This window comes from Mobula birostris, chromosome 5 (genome assembly GCF_030028105.1).
Source record: "Mobula birostris isolate sMobBir1 chromosome 5, sMobBir1.hap1, whole genome shotgun sequence".
In the NCBI taxonomy this organism is placed as follows: domain Eukaryota; kingdom Metazoa; phylum Chordata; class Chondrichthyes; order Myliobatiformes; family Myliobatidae; genus Mobula; species Mobula birostris.
Genome location: NC_092374.1, coordinates 63,813,601 through 63,839,052, shown reverse-complemented (window position 1 = coordinate 63,839,052; position 25,452 = coordinate 63,813,601). Strand labels below are relative to the sequence as shown.

General features: G+C 40.4%; 1 protein-coding gene across 1 annotated transcript in view; it reads right to left on the bottom strand.

Annotated features, from left to right (window-relative positions):
* Positions 1–25,452, bottom strand: part of ugcg (UDP-glucose ceramide glucosyltransferase) — a 65,714-nt gene that overhangs the window by 24,312 nt on the left and 15,950 nt on the right. The window contains exon 2 of the mRNA XM_072258164.1: positions 7,999–8,140. Coding sequence (XP_072114265.1) covers positions 7,999–8,140 — 142 coding nt within the window. The remainder of the gene's footprint in view (positions 1–7,998; positions 8,141–25,452) is intronic.

The window sequence follows — 25,452 nt, the reverse complement described above, 5'->3', positions numbered from 1 at the left end:
ACAAAAGGGGTAGCCACAGGTACTTGCATGTGTCTCAGCTATGCCTGCCTGTTTGTCGGCTAGGTGGAAAGGTCTATGTTCCAAACCTACACCATTGACCATCCTGTACTCTTCCTAAGCTACATCGACGATTGCATTGGTACTGCTTCCTGCATCCATGATGAACTCGTCGACTTCATCCATTTTGCCTCCAACATCAATTTCTCAAATTTCAGGTAATGACCCCACCGCCCCCTCCGGCCTTCACCATTTCCCATCTCCTTTTCCCTCTCACACCTCATCGCCTTGCCTGCCCATCGCCTCCCCCTGGTGCTCCTTCCCCCTTTTCCTTCTTCCATGGCCTTCTGTCTCTTTCACCAATCAACTTCCCAGCTCTTTACTTCATCCTTCCCCCTCCAGGTTTCACTCATCACCTTGTGTTTCTCTCCCCCCTCCCCCCACCTTTAATTCCACTCCTCAGCATTTTTCTCCAGTCCTGCCGGAGGAGTTCGGCCCAAAACATCCACTGTACTCTTTTCCTAGATGCTGCCTGGCTTGCTGAGTTCCTCCAGCACTTTGTGTGTGTTGCTCTTGTTTGTGACCAACTAGTTAGTAACTTTATAAGATTCAGAATCAGTTTCAAGCACAGAAATTAATTGGAGCCATCAGATACCTTGTCAAGTAATCACTCTCCCTGTAACAGTGTTTTCGGCATTTTTGATACAAGAGAAAATACAATTCCACTGTCACATAACATTAAGAACTTGTACGAGGACTTCCGGTAGAGCTCATGGAGTGAAGTCGTGTTCTTGACTCGCTCCATCACCTCTGAGTTTTTTTTCCTATGATCAGCTATATTTAACTAACCATTAAGGCATCGACTTTTACAATAATCTGAAACAAATTGGGCTTTTTGATATTTGGATGCTTTTAAGGTCTGCTATGTCTAAGAACGGAAAAAATGGGAAAGACGGCAAACCTCCGGTTAGACCGAAAGGTACCGATCTCCCTCCAACTGAACCACCGTTGACTCTGAAAGCTATATCGGATCTAATTCAAAGGGAAATTTCAACCTCTATAACGGAGCTGACTCGTGCGGAAATTTCAATTAATTTCCAGAAAATTGCCGATTCAATCGATAAAATGCAAACATCTATCACGGAAATTGCCGATTCAATCGATAAAATGCAAACATCTATCATGGAACATCAGTCGGCTATATTTAATCTTCAAAAATCCACACAACAAAATGAACAAGATGGAGAAAATTGAAGAAACAATTACTATAATGAAGAAAAAACTTGACTTTCTGACTTTTAAAAACTCTGACTTAGAATCCAGAATGCGACGGCAGAATATTCGAATTATTGGTGTTCGTGAAGCTGCTGAATCTGACAACTCTATGAAGTTTTTTTCTCAACTTTTAAAAGATGCATTTCCTACCATATTTCCTGACCAACCACCATTATTGGATCGGGCTCACAGAATTCCATCATATTCGTCTAAGTCAGATAAACCTCAGCATGTCATTTTACGTTTTCATTACTTTCAAGACAAGGAGAAACTGCTTCGATTTGTTCGATCTAAAGGTTACATTGATTTTTTGGATCTTCAGTTCCGATTCATGGAGGACTTCAGTAAACAGATTCGGGATCAACGGGTTTGTTACAGATCTGTGACATCGGAACTCTACAAGATGGATTTAAAACCAGCGCTGCTTTACCCAGCACGTTTAAGGATCTGCACGCCTGACGGAGCTTTCCGTTTTTTTGAATCTCCATCGGATGCCCAGAGTTATCTGGATCAATTTTCACCTTCAACATCTTAATTGTAATTTTTAACTATCTCTGTTTGATCGGAGGTTGTGAATCTGTCGGGTTTAATTTTTGCTTGCTTTATATGGGCAGAAAAGTTTATTTTTGATTAATTAATATGGTTGCCAAACTTTCTTTCTAACTGCGTCATTTCTTTCTTTTCCCTGGGGATTATGGGTGGTTATTCCCTTAGCATCATTTCGCGTATTTCCTTTGAGGCCTTAAATTTCGTAGTCTTTAAATGTACTTTTTTTTTGTAGGTTTTCCTAACTAGTTTATATTAATAATTTTGTTTCTTTTTTTTTGGTTAATCATAGGGTCTGTGGTCTGTTACGGTTTTCTTTATAATTTCTAGCTTTTTCTCTGTTTTACATTGTGTTTGTCTTAATTAATCTACCTTTTTTTATTCTTCTACTGTTTTATAACTAGCTGATCTTTTTTATATTTACACTTTTTTTAGTGAGCGTCTATCGGAAGTCATGGGGGTAGTTTTAGTGCTTGCTTCTTTCTGGCGGGTCTGCTTTAGATTTAGCCCTGGGGTCATGGGGTGGGGGGTGGTGGGAGGGGCTTCACGTTTTAGTTTTTTTCTTCTTGGGCTACTTACATTACTGAAGTATTGGTTGCGTTCTCCTTCCCGTTATCTCTGGTTTGCTCTGTTTCCTTTCCGGGTTCGTGGGTCGAACCTATCGTCAATCCTTTTTTTTGCGGGTTGACTTTAGGGTTTATGGAGTCTATTATTAATTTTGTCTCCTGGAATACTAATGGTCTTAATCATCCTATTAAAAGGAAAAAAGTTTTTAAAGTATTCCGGAGACTTAAGGCACATGTTCTATTTTCACAAGAGACCCATGTGCGGAGGGGGGACAGACTACGTTTTTTTTAATTCTGGAAGGAACAACAGTTTCATTCGAACTCTAACGCTAAGATTCAAGGCATCTCTATTTTTATAGACTCCTCAGTTACTTTTGTACAACATATTATCTCTGATCCGAATGGTAGATTTCAACTGGTTAGTGGTCTACTATTTAATAAAAAGGTAGTTTTGGTCAATGTTTATGCATCCAATATGGACTGTCCGGAATTTTATAAATCATTATTTAATCGGTTCCCGAATTTGAATGAGTTTTCATTGACCTGGGGTGGAGATCTTAATACTTGCTTATCTCCAGTTTTGGACCGTTCGGCTCCCCTACGGACTTTACCCAATAAATCTGCAACTTTGATTAACTCATTCCTCTCTGATTCTGGGTCGACGGACATCTGGCGTTTTTTGCATCCTCAGGAAAAAGATTTTTCTTTTTTTTCACATGTTCACCATTCCTATTCAAGAATTGATTATTTCTTTATTGACTCTCGGCTTATCTCTTCAGTGATTCAATGTGATTATGACTCTATAACCATTTCGGATTATGCTCCACTTAAGCTTTCTATTAAAATTCAGGTCAATGCACAAAATAATAGACAATGGCGCTTTAATTCGTTGCTGCTTCAGGACTCGGATTTTGTTAACTTTATGAATGAACAGATTGATTTTTTTTACAATCAACTACACAGAGGATATTTCGGTGAACATTCTTTGGGATACTTTTAAAGCTTATATTCGTGGTCAGATTATCTCGTATTCTGCTGCTTTGAGGAAGAAGCTGAAGCAGGAGGAGCTGGTTATTGTGGACAAGATTAAGGAAATTGATCAGAAATATGTTACAGCTCCCTCTGAGGAGTTGTATAAACAAAGAACTGAACTTCAAATGGAACATAGTTTATTACTTTCGTCTTCGATTGTAAACCAATTAAAGAAAAGAAGAAGTGAATTTTATGTACGCAGTGACAAAGTTGGCAAATTGTTGGCTAACCAATTGAAGTCTAATTATACTAAATCTCAAATTAATCAGATTTATAATCAAAATGATCGATTGATATTTGATCATGCGGAGATTAATCAAACTTTCTTTGATTTTTATTCTTCCTTATATCAATCTGAGTCTTTACGAGACTCTAAATATATGAATGACTTTTTAGATAACCTAGATTTCCCTGAGATTTCACAGGATATGTCTTCTATGCTAGACACTCCCATTACCACTGATGAGATTAAGAATGTTATTTCCTCTATGAACCTGGGGAAAGCCCTGATGGGTTTACCGTGGAATTTTATAGGTTTTTTGCACCTTCATTAATCCCTTGGTTCGGTAGGGTTTTGGAGGCTTCATTAAAACTTGGTAAACTTCCCGAATCCTTCTATAGAGCGTCAATCTCTCTAATATTAAAGAAGGATAAAGATCCTGCTCAATGTGCATCTTATAGACCAATATCTTTATTAAATGTTGATTCTAAAATTTTTTCTAAATTATTAGCAAACAAATTAGAAAAAGTTCTCCCTTTTATTATTTCGGAAGACCAAACGGGTTTTATTAAAGGTCGTTACTCTTTCTATAACATTCGCACGCTGTTAAATATTGTTTATACCCCCTCACAAAATGTTCCTGAGTGTGTTATCTCTTTAGGTGCTGAAAAAGCTTTTGATAGAGTAGAATGGCCTTACTTATTTAAGGTGCTTGGAATGTTTAATTTTAGCTCGAAATTTATATCCTGGATCAAACTGTTATATCATTCTCCTATGGCCTCGGTCCGTACTAATTCTTTAAGCTCACCTTTTTTCCCCTCTTTTTTGAGGTACTCAACAAGGTTGTCCTCTTAGTCCTTTATTATTTGATATTGCATTAGAACCTCTTGCAATTGCCATTCGAGAATCTCCAAATATTATTGGGATAACTCGGGGCTTAAAGTCCCATAAAATATCACTCTATGCTGATGACTTACTTTTATATATTTCTAATCCTCAAAAATCTATCCCTGCTGCTTTAAATTTATTAGCACAATTTAGTCTTTTTTCAGGTTATAAATTAAATCTTAGTAAGAGTGAACTTTTTCCGATTAATAAACAACTTCCCTTGTATCATAACTTTGTTTAAATTGATTAATAATTATTTCTCATATCTTGGGATTAAAATTACTTATAAACACAAAGATTTATTTAAGACTAATTTTTTACCCTTAATTGATCATATTACTCAACTTTCATCTAAATGGTTTCCATTATATTTAACTTTGACTGGTCGTATTAATGCAGTTAAGATGTTTATTCTGCCAAAATTTTTATATATATTTCAGGCATTACCGATTTTTGTTCCAAAATCTTTTTTTGATAAAGTTGACTCTAAAATTTCTTCATTTATTTGGCAAAATAAAAACCCGAGACTGGGTAAAATACATTTACAGAAAGCTAAGAGAGATGGAGGTTTAGCATTACCTAACTTTAGATTCTATTATTGGGCAATTAATATTCGACATATGAAATTTTGGTTACTTGACCAAGATACACTATCCATCCCTAAATGGGTAGTATTGGAATTACAATCTGCTCAGAGCTATGCACTTGGCTCTATTTTAGGTTCCCCTTTTCCTTTCGATTTGAAACGCCTCAAATTGGTCTCTAACCCGATAGTTAAATATACCTTACGTATTTGGTTTCAATTCAGAAAATTTTTCGATCTTAACCAATTTGGGCTAGCGATCCCTATTTTAGGTAACATTTTTTCCTCCCTCTTTCACGGATCGTGCGTTTCAAATTTGGAAGACTAAGGATATTTCACGGTTTTTGGATTTATTTTTAGATGGTTCCCTTATGTCTTTTGAACAATTATCTAATAAATATAATTTACCAAGAATACATTTTTTTTGATATCTTCAAGTTAGAAATTTCCTAAGTACTATACTTTCTTCCTTTCCAATGCTCCCTCCTACATATATTTTAGATACTATAATTAACCTTAATTCATGTCAGAAAGGTGCAACGGCTATTATTTATAATATTATTATGAAACTTAGGAAAGCTCCATTTGATAAGATTAGGTCAGATTGGGAACAAGAATTGGGTTCTATTATTTCCGTGGATGACTGGGGGCAGATTTTACAATTAATCAATACTTCCTCTATCTGTGCTAAACATTCCCTAATTCAATTTAAAGTTGTTCATAGAGCACATATGTCCAAAGATAAATTAGCTCGTTTTTATTCTCATATTAATCCTTTTTGTGATAGATGTCCGGGGCAGATAGTTTCCTTAACTCATATGTTTTGGTCTTGTCCTACTCTGGAAACTTTTTGGAGAGACATTTTTAATATTATCTCAAAGGTATTGAATATAGATATCTCTCCTCATCCTATTACTGCTATCTTTGGACTACCTAAAATTTCTAGTAATCTTTCTCCTTCAGCCTGTAGAATGATTGCATTTCTTACTTTAATGGCGAAAAGATGTATCTTACGACATTGGAAAGAGCCTAATGCTCCTTTTCTTGGTTTTCCCAGATGATATTATGCTTAAATTTGGAGAAAATTAGAAGTAATCTTTATGATTCCTCACTTAAATTTGAACAGACCTGGAGATCTTTTATTCAATATTTTCATTTCATGTAATTTTTTTTTCTCTTTTGTTTCATATTTATATTCCCTTCTTGCTTTTTTTTTTAACTGTTTTTAATGGAGGTCGGGTTTGAGGACGTGATTTTAAGTTCTTTAACTCTACCTGTTTCCAAGTTAGCCCATTGCTTTGCTTTGCTTTTAGTTTAGTTGCACGGTGGGTTTTTTTTTCCTTTTCTCTATTGAGATACACATATATATATATAAAAAATTAGTATACTATTATTTTACCTTATTATTTTATGTTTAAATTGCACTGTATCAATTTTTTTCTGTATTAATATCTCCTGTAATTTCTAACAGTGTATTAGTGCTTATATGGTTTACCTTTTGTATACTTATTCAATAAAAAGATTTAAAAAGTAAGAAAGAAGAACTTGTAGGAAACCTAACTCAGAAGTATTTTTACTCCAACAACTTTTATGTAATTTAGGAACTGATCCTAGCACTTTCTAGATGAAATGTAGTTTATTAATTGAGAATTTTGGATTTTCTAATATAACATTAACACAAAATTAATCAAAGCATAGCACCTTCAGCCTCATGCTCCAAAATGTATAAACATATCTTTTTACTTAATTTAAATCCTCTTGAAAAAGTTTTTTTTTAAATCACAAGTTCTGAAACAAAGTATTTAAACTTGAAAGTCAAAAATTTCGTCCTCTTTATAATAATGTGCTTGATTGATAAAGTTGAAGGGAACGGGGGATTCTCAGATCACTGTAAACAATGAATTAAGTATTGACTATGTCTGTGACTGCAGTGTGTTTGAATAATGTCTCACAGCTCCCTTCTTTGGAGCAAGATGATTAAAGTTCACTTAGATCCACATAAGATGTCTCTGGGCTTTTCATACCTTTTGATTTTGGCAAAAGCAGTACCTGATGGAAATTAGACAGAACATTCCTTTCTTAATTAAAGCACAAATTTGACGGATGTTCTTATCTTTGTCATTAAGTAGTGGCTCCAGCAAACCAGGTAGGACATTCCTTTCTTTAATTAAGGTGGCTGGAGTATCTAACAAATTGATTGTACTTTTGTATCAATAGTCCACTGACTTGGCCAGAATAGTTATCAAACTGATTGTTCTCTGTATCAATAGTCCATTGACTTGACTGGAATGGTTATCAAACTGATTGTTCTTTTGTATCGGTGGCCTTATAACTTCTGACAATTCTGACATCAGGCAGTGAACTTGTAGAACCGCCGGGGAGATGAGAAAGGGTCTCACCCTGATGTAGGGTCCAAGTTCACTTGCCGGCTGAGCTTGAAGAAATAAAAGGGTGAAAAGATAAGTAACGATCTTTTTGTGCTGTCGTTATTTGATCCAGCAAAGTTACGTTTACAGATTAACACAGAAAATTACAGTTAAAATCTGGATAAAGTCTGTGTATAGATAGGGAACTGACAGAGAATTGAAACCAACAGGAGTATTTTCATTGTGTCAGGGGAGGAGGGGAAAATGGTTAGGGTGAAGAAAACATGCACTTATTCAACTCAGAAACCGAATACAAAGTGGTCAACGTTGTTGGTGATGTCATGCTAGGAAGCCCTATAGAACTGGAGAAGACAAATGAAACTTATGAAATTCACTCTGTCCAATGAACAGAATGTCATGATGAAATACACAATCTTTCAATAGTGTCAAAAAACAAACAATTGAGTATTCATTATCGCTATTTTTTCCCCTGTAACAAACAGCTTCATGAAATGTCATACATACTTTAGGATAATCAAGTTCAAAAAAGGTTTCCAGGTTGCTTATGAGATTTGGGTCCACTCCTTTCAAGGGTTTAAGCAAGGACACACCAGGAAGCTTGCTGTAAGGCTGTTTGTCCGTTGTCTTCTTATTTAGATGAAGACGGCTGAGGAGATGCAAAATTATAATTGTTAGTATTTGTTATTAGTTGCACCTTAAACAGGCACAGAACTGATCATGAACACAGCACAATTGTGTAACTGAATAAACAGTTCACTAGATGCTGCTGGTCCACTTGACAGGTAAATGCCAAATTGTTTGATATACACTTAAATTACAATATCAAATAGTAATTAAGATTAGAGGAATGTATTAACATTCCCTTATACAGGGAATACCAGGCATTCTGAGTAATTGGTGAAAGTGCATTTACAATACTTTTATTTAAACTCTACAGAATATTTAATTTCCACTATATATTACAAGGGAAAAAGAATGGCAGTTTGTAAGCAGTAATTAAAAGTGTACCCTTCAAGAAAACTAAAGAAGGCTGAACGGAATAGGAAAATTACAATATGTAAAATAGTCACACTTGCATAATACTGTATAAAATTCCAGACAGAAAAATAATTTATAGGTTTGCATATCAAAAAGGCTTAAAATCATGATTTGCTTTTGTTATCCTGTCAAAACTAAAAGGAAAGTCACGTTATTGCTTTTTACTTTACTGGATTTATGCAATGCTGTATTGTAGAATTCATCACAAAGAATTTTAGTAGACATACGTTGTTGATCCCGGGGGAAATTGGTTTTCGTTACAGTTGCACCATAAATAATAGTAATAGAACCATAAATAGTTAAATAGTAATATGTAAATTATGCCAATAAATTATGAAATAAGTCCAGGACCAGCCTATTGGCTCAGGGTGTCTGACCCTCCAAGGGAGGAGTTGTAAAATTTGATGGCCACAAGCAGGAATGACTTCCTATGACGCTCTGTGTTGCATCTTGGTGGAATGAGTCTCTGGCTGAATGTACTCCTGTGCCCACCCAGTACATTATGTAGTGGATGGGAGACATTGACCTAGATGGCATGCAACTTAGACAGCATCCTCCTTTCAGACACCACCATGAGAGTGTCCAGTTCCATCCCCACAACATCACTGGCCTTATGAATGAGTTTGTTGATTCTGTTGGTGTCTGCTACCCTCAGCCTGCTGCCCCAGCACACAACAGCAAACATGATAGCACCGGCCACCACAGACTCGTAGAACATCCTCAGCCTCGTCTGGCAGGTGTTAAAGGACCTCAGTCTCCTCAGGAAATAGAGACGGCTCTGACCCTTCTTGTAGACAGCCTCAGTGTTCTTTGACCAGTCCAGTTTATTGTCAATTCATATCCCCAGGTACTTCTAATCCTCCACCATGTCCACACTGATCCTCTGGATGGAAACAGGGGTCACCGGTACCTTAGCTCTCCTCAGGTCTACCACCAGCTCCTTAGTCTTTTTCACATTGAGCCACAGATATTTCTGCTCACAGCATGTGACAAAGTTTCCTACCGTAGCCCAGTATTCAACCTCATCTCCCTTGCTGATGCATCCAACTATGGCAGAGTCATCCGAAAACTTCTGAAGATGACAAGACTCTGTGCAGTAGTTGAAGTCCGAGGTGTAAATGGTGAAGAGAAAGGGAGACAAGACAGTCCCCTGTGGAGCCCCAGTGCTGCTGATCAATTTGTCAGACACAAGCAGCTTCTCCCCCAGCAGGGCAGGGCGGATGGTGTTGAACGCACTGGAGAAGTCAAAAAACATGACCCTCACAGTGCTCGCTGGCTTGTCCAGGTGGGCGTAGACACGGTTCAGCAGGTAGACGATAGCATCCTCAACTCCTAGTCGGGGCTGGTAGGCGAACTGGAGGGGATCTAAGTGACATTCTTACCCCAGTTTCAGATTAGCATGCTTTTAGCAGTTGAGAAAGTGTCTGTTTATTGCATCTCTTTCCCCATTTGATACTGCTTATAGCTGCACTCTTTTCTGATTTATTTGAAGAGTTACAGCACTGACAGCATTTTAATTAGTCTTTTTGGGTGAAAAAGAAAGTATATTTTCCAGAGTATGCAATACATCAGTAAAGATAAAATGAAAACACTGCATATATGCTGGTATAACACTAAAGCTACTGAAACAGCATGACTGTAGTTGCATGTTGTTTTTATGTTGTTAAACCAGATAAATCTACTGCTGTGTGGTAACTGGTGGAATACACCTAAAAAACTAGTTGCAAGCATCAAACTTCTAGAAATACACAGGCTTGTTTGGTATTTTACCAAAACTTTTATGTTCCCTGGATCCATAAGGGCTAATACATGGTTGGCTTTTTTCCACAAATGCCAAATTTTATGTAAAATTCATAATGTCAACAGATCAGATGAAATGCTTTAGTGGAAATCTATTGGAGATACTTTTGTTTTTACACAAGAAAAACTGCTTAGCTTTGCAAAATGATCACACCAAATAAATGTGACATTTACAATTGATACCAACTGCATATGCAGCAGTACATTTTAAATGCTGTATTATTTCAAATTTGCCACTGAATGGAAAACCTGCCAATTAACCACATAGTATGTTTGGCAATGTGGCATTAAGACACAATTATCTGAAATTTCACAAGTTAAGCAATAACTCAGCTGCTGCCATTAAAAACTTGGCTTTTAAACATTTAGAACTGACAGCACTGAATAACATTTACTCGAAGCTTCACAAAATGTCATCTTTTGTTGAGGTAAGCCTCCAAAAGGTGAAAGTCAAATATAAAGTCAATAACAATGCAAAGAGTAAGAGGATAAAGGTGTGGTCAACTGCATTAATGATTGCAAATAGTCTGAAGGATGAAGAGAAATATCTCACTTGTAACTTTGTTAAGAGATACTGTGATGGAGTAAAATTTTGACAGATTTTCAAACTTTCCAGGAATGTTACGATTTGGGATAAGCCAGGCTGCCCACATTAAGAGGAAAATTAGGTACAATTGTTTGCATGGGCAGAAAAGTCAATTTTTTAAAAAAGTATGCTGATTGCAGATAATGAAGAGGAAGGACAGTACCAGATAACATGAAGAGGAAGGAGAATGGGTGGTTAACAGTTTAGAACAAATGGAGTCAAGGGAGAAGGAACAGGGTCTCAGACTAGATAATCTTGAAGGGAACAGGAGTGAAATTAGAAAAATAAACAGAAATAAACAGTTTTAGTGTTGCACACACAAAATGCTGGAGGAATCAACAGGTCAGGCAGCATCTATGGAAATGAATAAACAGTCGACGTTTTAGGCTGGAGTAAGAGCCACGAGAGAGATTAGTGTCCAGGCGGTTTGGGGGGGGGGGGGGGAGGAGATGACTAGGAAAGAGGATCATGGAAAGAGTGATCCCTGTGGAAAATGGGGGGGGGGGGAGGGGAGGGGGTCAAAATGTGTTTGGTAGGGTCCTGTTGAAGATGGTGGAAATTGCAGAGATTGATGTGCATAATGTGGAGGCTCAGGGGTGGTAGGTGAGGAACTCTATCCCTGTTAAGATGATGGGATGAGCACAGATGTCCAGGAAATGGAGCAGATGCGGGTGACAGCAGCGGGGGGGAGACCATTCTTTGAAATACAGCTCTGATGTCCCAGAAAGGAAAGCCTCAAGCCTCATTCCGGGAACAGATGTGGTGGAGAAGATGGAATTGAGAAAAGGGAATTGCATTTTTACAGGAGACAAGGTGGAAAGAGGTATAATCATTGGAATTGATAACTTTTTAAAAGCTATTGATAGACAGAGAGAGAGACAGAAAGGGGAGAGAGGTGACAGAAATGGACCAAGTGAATTTAAGGACAGGGTGGTAGCTGAAGAAAAGTTGATGAAATTGAGCTCAACATGGGTGCATGAAGCAGCACTAATGCAGTTATCAATGTAGAGCAGAAAGAGTTGGGGAGCATTACCAGGGAAGGGTAGGAACATGAACTGTTCCACTTAGCCAAAGAAAAGGCAAGCACAGCTAGGGCCCGCAGCTACACCTTAAGTATGGGTAGAGTGGGAGGAAACCCAATGGGGATAAGTTGGAGTCAATTGTATGTGGACATGAATTCAGTAGGGTAGGAGACCCAACCAGTTCCTCTTAACCACCACTCTCCTCAGTCTGGCTGAACTGGTCCTCACTCTCAATAATTTCTCCCTCGGCTTCTCCCACTTACTTCAAACAAAATGCATCCGTGGGCTCTGGCATGGGTCCCAGTTATGCCTGCCTTTTTGTTGGCTACATGGAACAAGCCTAAATTGTTATCATTCCCAATTTTTCCTACACTACATCAATGACTGTATTAATGCTGCTTCCTGCACCCATGTCGAGCACATCAACTTCATTAACTTTTCCTCCAATTTCCACCTTGCCCTCAAATTTACCTGGTCCATTTCCGACACCTCCCTCCCCCTTCTTGATCCCTCTGTATCTCTGGAGACAGCTAATCTACTGATGTCTTTTATAAACCCACTGACTCTCACAGCTACCTCGTCTATATCTCTTTCCACCCTGTTATTTGTAAAAATGCCATCACCTTCTCTCAATTCCTCCGTCTCTGCTGCATCTGTTCTCAGGATGAGGCTTTTCATTCCAGGACCAAGGAGATGTCCTCCGCTTCAAAGAAAGGGGCTTCCCTTCCTCCACCAAAAATGTTGCCCTCTACCACATCTCTTCCATTTAATGCACCTCTGCCCTCACACCAACCGCCCGAAACCCTATTAGGGATAAGGTTCCTCTTGTCCTTACCCATACCCCACCAGACTCCGCGTCCAGCACATAATTCTCTGTAACTTCTTCCATCTCCAACAGGATCCCACCACCAAGTACAACTTTCTTTCACGCCAACTTTCTGCAAGGATTGGTCCCCACGTGACTCCCTTCTCCATTCGCCCCTCCCTACCAATTTCCCTCCTGGCACTTATCCTTGCAAGAGGAACAAGTGCTACACCTGCCCCTATGTGTCTGTTGGTGCTCCTGCTGTGGCCTCCTGCATATTGGTGAGACCAGAGGTAGATTGGGAGATTGCTGAGCACCTATGCTCCATCCACCAGAAAAAGCAGGATCTCCTAGTGCCCACCCATTTTAATTCCATTTCCCATTCTTACCATGTCAGTCAATGGTCTCTTCTACTGCCGCAATGAAACCACACTCAGGTAGGAGGAGCACCACCTTATATTCCAACTGAGTAGCCTCCAACCTGATGGCATGAACATCAATTTCTTGAACTTCAGGTAATTTCTCCTCCACCCCCAACCATTCCCCATTCCCATCTCTCACTATATCTTCTTACCTGCCCATCTCCTTCAGGTGCTCTTCCCCCTTCCCTTCCTTCCATGGCCTTCTGTCTTCTCCTATCAGATTTCCCCTTCTCCAGCTCAGTCCACTTCCCAGCCACTGTACACCTACTACCTTGTATTCCTTCTTCCCCTCCCGCCAAACCTTCTGACTCTGACTTCACACCTTTTTTTTTCCCAGTTCTGATGTGTGGTTTCAGCCTGAAACGTCAAACTGTTTACTCTTTTCCATTGATGCTGCCTGGCCTGCTGAGTTTGTTCAGCATTTTGTGTTGCTTGGATTTCCAGCATCTGCAGATTTTCTCTTGTATGCAAAGCGTTTTTTAAATGCCTGTTTAAAAAACTTTGATCAAATATAGACATTGGCAATAAGAAAAAACTAAATTACTTTGAGTTATATTGTCTAATTGTACTTTATTCTAGCTCTCGATATGCAACAGCCACAGACCTGGCAATCTTCTATAACAGACTGGGAATTCAAGCCACTGACATTTAACACCATTGAGTGAGATGTAATCAACAAGAGATAGCTGGTTCGAAGAGTAAAATGGGATGCGCCTTCCTTTGGATGAGAAAGTCATGAAGTAAACCAATGTTCATGGGATAAACCTTACTCTGAAAAATTAGTTAGTCTGGAAATCAGGGACTCCCCATGGAATAAACAAACATGTCTCGACCGTCAAACTCATCCATTGAAATTAAAAATCTGATTTGGTGAAGGACACAATTAACCTTGTTCTCATATTAACAAAATTCTCTATAAAGCTACAAAATTCATTCATATTCAGACACCATGACTACAACTGTCTAAACTTAATTGTTTTAATTTATTTATTACAAACAAAACAAAAAAAAACAGCACATCCACAAAAACCAACCATAACAAAATCAAATTAAATATTGAGCAGCATAAGGGAGAAAAATTATAAAGGCAAAAGTAAACATACACAGCAGAGGTGCACCGCTCCAAAAAATCCCAGTCCTCACCCTGTGAGGAAGTCCAATATAGGGCCCCATATCCTTTCACAGATGTCCCCTCTGTCCTCATTACACAGTCTCAGTCCCTCCAAATGTAAAGTATTTGCCAATTCTCTCAGCCACAGATCGTACGTAGGCACAGAGTCCATTTTCCACATTTGCAGGATTAACTTCTTAGCAATCACCATTCCAAATAATACAGTCATTTTTTCATACATACTGGCTGAAGTTAGGGAGCTTGTTGCTCCAAGGATGACTATGAGCAGGTCTGGTTCCCACCGCTTCCCAAAATCCTCAGAGAAACAGTGAAAAATACTTTTCCAGTATGCATAAAGCTTACAACATGACCAGAATGAATGTGACAAGTTACTGTTCACAGATTTACATCTATTACAAACTGGTGAAACATCAGGGCAGAAAATGTGCAACTTTTCTTTGGAATAATGGAGTCTATGTATTGTTTTAAACTGTTTAAGGCTGTGTCTGACTAAACACTCATCCCAGACCTCCTCTGTCAGTTCTATACCCAATTCATCCACCCATGCTTGTTTAAAACCTGCAGTATTCACCCGACCTCCATTACGTAGGATCTGATAAAAATAGGATACTGCACTACAAGTAACAGGATCAAAAATGACGCTGTCCTTTTATATATCTCCAGCCCACAAACATCAATACCCGCCCTTCTGACTTTCATTAATAATTCTGGTAGTTTCTCAGGTTTCTATATTAATTGGGATAAGAGTGAACTAATGCCAGTCACTGCAGTGGTTAATACAGCGCATTTACAGTTCATTCCCTTTAAAATAACTTTATGATAATTTTTCCTATCTTGGTGTGACTTTTACAAAAAACCCAGATGACCTTTTGTAAGTGAATTGGCGAAACAAAGTTGAGCAGGTTAAATGCAGTATTGACTTTTGGAAAACCTTTCCAATTTCTTTGGTGGGGAGGGTTAACACAATCAAGATGATTGTACTGCCACGATTTCTTCATCTTTTCCAGTCAATTCCATGTTTTATTCTGTCATATTTTAAGCAATTGGATTCAATTATTATACCCTTCATTTGGAATTATGAAGCCATTAGAATTACTCAAAAACACTTGTCAAAGCCCAAGGAAGCAGGTGGTTTTGCCCTACTGAACGTTAAAATGTATTACTGGGCTGCCCACCTATCCATTTTTGCATGGTGGAAAAAAGTCCACCCTCTACCCCAGACTCGTGCCCAGCATGGTTACTCAGAGCGAATGCTTTGTAAGATGACTTCCTTAACAGCTCTCCTTAATAGCCCACTGCAGTTAATAAGTTACATTTTAGTAACAGCTTTGTGATTGGCAGCACTATCAGAACTTGGAAGCAGATTCAACTACACATTAAGGCCCCAAAAACTTATATTGACACTCTGATTTGTGACAATCATTCCTTTTTGCCTGGCCTGAATGATACTGCTTTTTTCTACCTGGAAACAGAGAGGCACCTGTAGTGTAGGTGACCTATATATTAATGGAAACTTTGCCTCATTTGCGCAGTTACAAGCAGTTTACAATATCCCTGCATCTAGTTTTTTTAGATATTTACAAATTTGAGATTATATTAGGAAATATATGCCTAACTTCCAAGTTTTAGACCAACATGAGTCCCTGAACGCAATAAACTTAATTGTTGAACAAAGTCCCAACATTAAACACCTTTGGTTTCAGCCAGTGCTAGCATAAAGCTGGAAAAATTATTACCCAAACCTGATACTGAGTCAGCAGAAATTACAGTGGCACAAGGAAAATGAACCATTAGATGCCACTGATATATCCTCATGCATTGAATTCATTCAGACTGGGCCAAAAGCAATGGACTCCAAGAACTTCAATACTGTTGAAAACGTAGCTGTATAAATGGAAACTAAATGCACATGAACCTATAGTTCTCAGACTTTTGATGGCAACAGCAGCTAGTTTATTTGCTCCAACATAGCTGTCTGAAGTCACGGATGTGAACCATTTCTTGAAGGGTTTCTCCTTTAGATTCGCACAAATACCAGCACGCTTTCCTCTCGTTTGCTTCCTTGCACACTGCTTCTGACGGCATCTCCCCTCTGTGGCTGTAGCAGATGACAACATGGTGCACAATTAGCTCATGCTGTAGAACTAATCTGCTGTTCAAAAACTCACTAGTCAGGGAGTCTTGCAGTACTTTACATTTTTAATATCCAGTACTGTCTTATGATCATAAGAAATACATAAAGGATAAACATTTACTCCATGAGTTGGAGTCGGAGTGGCCGCAGCATTTGGACATGCTGCCATCTTGAATCTGGACCATCATATTAACATCAATAAATATTGAGATCTATGACTGGCCACATAGAGAAGTGCCCTGAGGGTGTCATCATTATTAAACACATCTACGTGAGGGCAAATCAGAGCCATGCACACTGCCGAGGGACTGGGACGCAGCTTTCTGATCGGGGGTAAGACAGCTCTCAGGTCAGCAAGAGCTGCAATTTCCCACACCATCAAGGCGGCAAAACACGATGGATGATCCACAGAGAATATCCAGCCATTTCTGTGACAACAGAGACACAAAGTGCTGTTGCAGGACATTCAGACCATAACAAACAAGTTCACTCTGTATGCCAACAACAGAAACACTTTACTTCCTGATAGGTTGAGTGTCCTTTTCGCTCGGTTTGATGCACAGAACGATCTGCTGGCAAGGAAGGCCCCACCTTTCTCCCCCAAGGAGCAGGCACTCTGTCTTCAGCAGCTGATGCCAGGAAGACCCTGCAGGACCTGATAATATACAGTGGTGCTAGGAAGTTTGTGAACCCCGTAGAATTTCCTCTATTCTCTAAATATGACCTGAAATATAATCAGCTCTTCACGCAAGTCCTAAAACTGGATAAACAGAATCCAATTAAATAAATAACACAAGAAACATACTTGTTCATTTACTTATTGAGAAAATGATCCAATATTACACGTTATGTATCCAGCAGGCGGCGCAGCACAGCAGCAGTGGCCTTTCGGATCTGGTGCTACTTTAATTCAATTTTAAGGCACAATTAGGGTTTAGGGCAATGGATAACAGAGTGACTATCGACCATCGCCAGATACTGCTACAATACAGAGATCGCCCAAAAACAAACCTCCATGAAGATCATCTGCTGGTTAAATTGCGCGACCTCGGCTTGCTGAGGGAATCGGGCCTGCAGTCCTCAGAGTCGCCTGATGCCGGCGGCCAGAGGTGGGGACGTCATAAGCGATGTGCAAGGAAGTGGAAGTGAGGCGAGCAGGCAGGCGTCCGTGCCAGGAAAAAAGCAAGCCCTAGCTAGCCGGCTGTCCCGTCCTTTTTGCTCTCCAATGGACATTGAATTGGACTACATCCGACTCCAACGAAATACTCGGCGGGAGTACAGAAACGGACAGAATCCATTCAGCTGTTTATTTATGTAACAGTTTTCCCCCCAAGCCATCGGACTACCAACCTACTGCCCTCCGCTGTGCCTATTGTCTTGTTTATTACAATGCCTGCACTGTTCTGTGTACTTTATGCAGTCCTGGGTAAGTCTGTAGTCTAGTGTAGTTTTTGTGTTGTTTTTACATAGTTCAGTGTAGTTTTTGTATTGTTCCATGTAGCACCATGGTCCTGAAAAACGTTCTCTCGTTTTTACTGTGTACTGTACCAGCAGTTATGGTCGAAATGACAATAAAAAGTGACTTCACTTATTTGTTGGGAAAACTATGTAAACCTTTGCTTTTGGTAACAGGTGTGACCCCCTTGTACAGCAATAACTTCAACCAAATGTTTCTAGTAACTGTTGATCAGCCCTGCCCATCGGCTTGGAGGAATTTTAGGCCATTCCTCCTTACTAAACTGCTTCAACTCTGGGATATTGGTGGGCTTCCTTGCATGAACTGCTTGCTTCAGGTCCTTTCACAACACTTTTATAGGTTTAAGGTCTATTAAGCTTCTATTAAGTTTCAGGTGACAGACTACTAACCTGACGTTCTCCTGTAAAATGTCTCTGTACAATTTTGAATTTTTTGTTCCCTCAACGATTGCAAGCTGTCCAGGCCCTGAGGCAGCAATGCAGGCCCAAACCATGATGCTCCTTCCACCTTCCTTCACAGTTGAGATGAGGTTTTGGTGTTGGTGTGCAGTGCTCTTTTTCTTCCAAGCATAGCAATGTGCAAAGCTGCCAAAGCATTTAACTTTTGTCTCATCCGTCCACAGAACATTATCTCAGAAGTGTTGTAGAACATCCAGGTGGTCTTTTGCAAACTTGAGATGTGCAGCAATGTTGATTTTTTTGGAGAGCAGTGGCTTCCTCCGTGGTGTCCTTCCATGAACACTATTCTTGTTCAGTGTTTTTCTTATAATGGATACATGAACAGAGACTTTAGCAAGTTCTAGAGATTTCTACAGGTCTTTTGGTGTTCCCCTTGGGTTCTTTTTCACCTCCTTCAGCATTACACATTGTGCTCTTGGTGTGATCTTTGCAAGATGCCCACTCCTAGGAAGAGTAGCAACAATACTGAGTTTCCTCCATTTATAGACAATTTCTCTTAGGCTACGTCCACACAAGACCAGATAAATCCATAACCGAAGCCTTTTCTCTTCGTTTTGACCCTCCATCCACACCGAAACGGCATTTTCCTCCCCCGAAAATGGAGCTTTTCTAAAACACTCTCCAGCGTGTTTAAATCTGAAAACGCCGGTTGGGCATTGTAGTGTGCACGGGGTAACCGGAGATTTTAAAAAACCTGTCATCCCTTTCATCAGTGAAGAGACTATGGCTGTAAGAAATGTTTCCAGGGTGACTCCTCTGTGGGGCCACCTGGGGGTCTGTGTGTCCGTATGCGTAGCTATTGTAGTGGCTGTGAGGCTGGTATTGTGTCAGTTTTTCAATGTTCGTCATCAGCCGGGTCATACTCTCCGTGAACACCCTGTCGGTTGCCTCCATACGCTCCAGTATTTGTTTTTTTTAGTTTTAAGCCCTCCTGCGCGAGAGTCCACAGCTGTCCGTCGTTCGGCAATTTCCTTTTAAATTTTTCTAGTCTGTAACTGCACAAACGCGCACCAAGTATACCATTTCCTCTTCGCTTGTTTTCTGTAGATGTGTCCTGCGCATGCTCAGTAGGAGGCGATTCACCCAAATACCCATTTTAATGTGGACGGAGGTATTTTCAAAAATGCCTGGTGTGGACGCTTATCATTTTTACACAAAACCAGCGGATAATTTTCAAAATTATCTGGTCTAGTGTGGACGTAGCCTTACTGTGGACTGATGTACACTCAGGTCTTTAGGAATGCTTTTGTAGCCTTTTCCAGCTTCATGCATCTCTAGAATTCTTCCTCCAAGGTCCTCTGAAAGTTGTTTCAATCAAGGCATGGTGCACATAAGCAAATCTTTCTTGAAAAGAGTAGGCTCTGTCAGTAACCTGACTACCTTTTTCATAGGGCAAGGCACCTCTACAACCCACACCTCCAATCTCATCTCATTGACTGGAACCCCTGACTTCAAATAGCTTTTAAGAAGGCATTGCCCCAGATGTTCATACTGTTTCCAACAAATACATGTAATATTGGATCACTTTTCACAATAAATATATGAACAAGTATCATGTTTTTTGTGTTGTTTATTCAATTGGGTTCTCTTTATCTAGTTTAGGACGTGTGAAGATCTGATCACATTTTAGGTCATATTTATGCAGAAAGAGAGAGAATTCTACAGGGTTCACCACTGTACCTGGTCTTGTGCTGAGGGAATGTACAGCCTAGTTAACTGAGGTTCTAACAGACATCTTCAACATCTCTCTGGAACAGTCCACTGTCCCCTCAGACCTTAAGGTGGCCACTCTCACCTCAGTGCCAAGAGGACAGCGGTAACCTGCCTCAATGATTACTGCCCAGTGGCACTGACCTCAACCTCAACAACAATGAAGTGCTCTCAGCGGCTGGTTACCGATCACATTAAATCCCATATTTCTACTACACTGGATTCTTAATTTCATGAATCAGTCCACTGATGCACTCCACTCTGTACTGTCCTACCTGGAAAATGGTACTCATATGCCAGGACGCTGCTTATTGACTTCAGCTCGACATTCAATATGATCATACTCTGTAGCTGGTGGGTAAGCTATCCTCGCTGGGTCTCAACACTTCTCCCTGTAACTGGATCCCAGACATCTTGACAGAAAGGCCACAGTTAGACTCTGTTGGCAGAAACATCTCTAGATTCATCATACTGAGCACCAATGCTCCCCTAGACTGCATACTCAGCCCGCTGCAGATGCACAACTACATTGCTAGATCCAGTTCAAAGTGAATTATCAAATTCGCTGAAGACAACAGTTGTTGGCCTGATCAACGATGACAAGATGACATAATGAGAGGAGGTAGAGCAGCTGTAGAATGGTGTGAGCACAACCTGAAGCTCAACGTGGACAAGATCAAAGTAGTGATTGTGGACTTTAGCAAGGTGCAGGCTGACCATCCCTCACTGCTCCTCACAACTCCTCCCTAGACAGAATTAGAAATACAGGTTCCTGGGAGTGCACTTAATGGACGATCTCACCATTACCCTTTGCTCGAGAAAATACAGCAGTGTATCCACTTCCTGAGGTGAATGAGGAGAGTAAGACTCCCCCACACCTAACCAGTTTTTACAGGAGCACTGTCGAGAGGGTCCTGACCAGCTGCACCACCGTCTGGTATGGATTTGCAAGGCATCTGACCTCAAGTTCCTACCAAGGATTGCGAGGACTACCGAGAGGATCGTCAGGATTTCTCTTCCACCTATTAGATATATTTATCAGGTGCAACTACATGTGCAAGGCCCTTAGTATCGTCAGTCATCCCTCCCATCAGACCAACATTGTTTTTGATCCCCTACCATCAGGCTGGAGATACCGTAGCATTAGGACAGAAACTGTTAGCATTAAAAACAGCTTCCTGCAGGCCATAAGGCCACTGAAATCCTTGCAATCATCCAGGTATCATCATGTATGAAGAGCCAGTAGCGTTATACTATTTACTTTTTAACTTGTATCATATAGGTACCTTATTAATTGTTCATTTATGGTTATATCACTTATGTTAAGTGTGAGTTACAGTCTTCTGCACCTTGGTCCGGAGGAATGTTGTCTAGTTTAGCAGTATAGATGTGTATGGTTGAATGCCAATAAAATTGAACTTCTACTTCTCTACTCCGTTCCCACACCAACATGCCTGTCCACTGCCAGAGTGAGGCCAAGTGCAGACTGGAAAAACAACTCATAGTCCACCTGGGTAGATCATTCAATTCTCTAAAAAAAATCAGATAAACTGCATCCACCCCTCTCTTTTCTTATTCCTCCTAATCTCCTTAGTTCTTCCTACATATCCATCGTCCTCATCAATTCTTCCTGCCCCCTCTACCATCTGCACATAACCACTCTTTCCACTTATTTCCCTATCCACTTCCCACTGTTTCCATTGCTCTCCTCACCTCCCTTCCCTTACTAGAATCCATGCTCCATTTCCTCTGCCCCCGCATTTTATCATTTCTACCTGTCACCTCCCATCTTCAGTCACTATCCTCACCCTGCCCCTCCTCCACCTACCAGTCACCTCCTCACATGGATCCACCTATCGCATGCTAACTCCTGCTCCACCCTTTCCTTCACCTTTTCAAACTAGCTTTCTTCCCTCTTTCAGCCCCCAGGAAGGGCCTCAGCCTGAAATGTCAACTGTCCATTTCCCTCCACAGATGATGCCTGAAACACTCACCCCACCAAACAAATTCTTTCGTCTTGTTCAATGCTCCAGATTCCACTGAATGCAGTCTCATGTCTAAGTTTATTTGCTGGCTGCCTTGGTTTTGAGAGTACACTATTCATTTGCAAAGACAGCTAATTACAAATTTAACAGCTATCAACTGCACACAAACTGGCCCTGACTGACACATCAGCAGGTGCAAAGTATTATCATTAGAGCACATGACAGCGGACATATCAGAAGTAGAGCTTTCATTACCACAATAAACTTGAATGCCTTAGCAGCAATCATGTATACCTAGTGAGATCACAAATCCAATATTTACAAAGACCAAGTGAAACACGTGTCTACAGTTACAACAGAATTGTCCTTTGAGAAAAACAAAAAGCCCAAGAGAATACAGTGTTCTAATTTATTTAGTCCTGACCCTTGTACCTTAGAGATAAAGACATTATTCAATACAATAGCCACAATGCCAAGTTGATCAAACAGAAAACCTGTAGAAGATCCAATAACTATTTGGGGACAAAGCTTAAAAATAAACTGGCAAATAAATAAAGATAAGATTTTAAAAGAGACACATGAGATATATTGATCTGGGAAGCAACATGAAATGGTGCTGGAAGCAAACTTAATTTTCTAGAGAATCTTTTCCACATGGAGGGTGGTGGGTATGTGGGCTGACCTGCCAGAGGACGTGATAAAGGGCAGAATAATTATAATGTTTAAAAGGCATTTAGGCAGGTAAATGGATAGGAAAGGCTGTTCATGACATATGTAAGTGACAATAAACCTGATTTTGATATAGGTCTTTACTGTGGACTGAGAGTGGGAAGGGAGTGGCAGAGAGGGGGGAAATCATGGTTAGGAAAAGAGGAAGGGAGTGAGAAGCACCAGAGAGACATTCTGTAATAATCAATAAACCACTTGATTGGAATCACACTTATCTGGTGTCTCAGGGATGAATGTGTCTGCATCTTCACTACCCTCCTTGCCCTGTCACTCCATCTCTGCCACCAGTCACACACCCCTCCCACGATGCTCCACCCTCACCATTCAACATTATTTGCTCCCTCCTGATTTACAAAATATACCTACACACACACACAATTATAACATTACAAATATATCCAAGGCCTTTGCACAGTAGTGTATAGCTATGCTCTGCAAAAGACAAGAAACTGAAGAGATTGTGGAATAGCGCATCACAGAAACCAGCCTCCTCTCAATGGACCCTGACTATATTTCTCACTGCCTCAGTGAAGCAGCCAGCATGTTCAAATACCCCATCCACCCCAAGCATTTTCTCTTCTTTCCTTTTCCATTGTGCAGAAGATACAAAAGCCTGAAAGCACATACCACCAAGCTCAAGGAAGGCTCCTACCCCACTATCGTTAGGATACTAAATGGTTAATAAACTCTTCTCAGGCTTCCAACCAGGTGAAGATATCAATTATGACCAAAGTTTTGATGACAAACTCTGCCATCTTCTTCAGGGATGATGCCTGGGGGTATGTCTAGTCCAATGTTATTTATGTCTCCATATTCCATCCTTCCTGATTGGTTAGTCCTCATCCAATCAGGTGTTCGATCTCCCACCTATTTATTACAATCAAAATCCAGTTCTTACTTAGACCGAGACCTTCACCTTTGTTAAAATTATTTTCCTCTAGTTCAGGGGTCCCCAACCTTTTCTGCACTGCGGACCTGTTTATTATTGACAATATTCTTGCGGACCAGCCGACCGGGGGGGGAGGGGGGGAGACAGTTGCCAACGGACAAGAGTAGCAGTCGGATATGTTGTGTTTACCCTGAGAAAGACTGCCATGACCATGAAGCCTTGTGCAGGAACCTGTGTGCGCATGCGTGTACGTGCCAATTTTTTTCTACAAATCGTTTTTGGCAATTCTGTTTGGGGGGGGAGGGTGTTAATCACGACTGGAATATAGGTGATAAGTGGCTAAAAGGGTTTATCTAACGAATTTAATATTAAACACACAGCGCATATTTTCCTCACATGAATATAGTGATAAGTCAATTATCAGGGGAGGACAGGGGAGCTTGAAGTAAAGAACTTCCAGTATAAGTGGTAGAGGCAGGTTCAATATTATCATTTAAAGTTAAATTGGATAGGTATATGGACAGGAAAGGAATGGAGGGTTATTGGCTGAGTGCAGGTCGGTGGGACTAGGTGAGAGTAGCGTTCGGCACGGACTAGAAGGGCAGAGATGGCCTGTTTCCGTGCTGTAATTGTTATATGGTTATATAAGTTACTTATAAGTCAGTAGCATCATAACATTTTAAGTAACATTTGGATATTAAAACACACAGCACATATTTTCCCTGTATGAACATATAAAATCATTGCAACACACTAATATCGCTGAATCAGTGGGAGCCCTGGGCTTGTTTCCCTGCAACAAGACGGTGCCATCGAAGGGTGATGGGATTCAGCGATAGTCGAAGGGGGTTCCTTACGTCCAGTTTATTCCGCAATATAGTTTTCGTTGCATTCATTGCAGAGATATGTTGGAAATGGAAGCAACGTTATCAGTGCTTTCATGGCTATCTCAGAATATTTAGCCTTGACTTTGATCCATAATGCCGGCAGAGATGTTATGTCAAACATACTTTTCAGCTCGCCGTCATTTGCAAGCTCGAGGAGTTGATCTCCTTCCCGCACTGACATGGATGACGCGTGGGTAATGACCTCGCATGCGTAATGACCTTACGTGCGTTCAAGCCCAACAGTGGGCGTGACAGGGAATGAGGAAAGGTGCAGCTGACTCATATCGCCAAATCATATTGTTTCCTCACAGCCCGGTAGCACATGCTTTGCGGCCCGGTGGTTGGGGACCACTGCTCTAGTTTTATTTCAATGGCTTCCTTTACCAGGCAGTCCCAATAGCCATTGGTTTGGCACAGTAGTTTTGTGCCAAAGTCAATTCTATGGCCATTGCGAATGCAGTGTTCTGTTACCACTGAGTTTCCAGGTAACCCAAATGGATACACCTCCTGTGCTCCTTGATGCGGGTTTCCACCATACATCCAGTCTGGCCGATAAAAGCTGCCCCACAGGAAATCCTGTGTACGTCAGCCAATCTGAGTCCCAGGTCATCTTTGACCTGCATAAGCTGTGACTGGAGCTTCCTTACGGGTTTGTGGATGGTATTAATCCAGTATTTCTTCAGGATCCTAGTGAGCCTTCCAGGAACCATGGAAATATAGGAAAGACAGGTGGTAGCAATGGGTTTCTCATCTAACAACGTTGGTTATAATTGATACCTGTACCCAGCTGGAAGCCCAAGAGGAGTTTATTTGTCATGTATGCTGCAAAAGCACTCGATCTTTTTTCACTCAATGGTTCTCTAGTACAATAAGATAGACTTGAC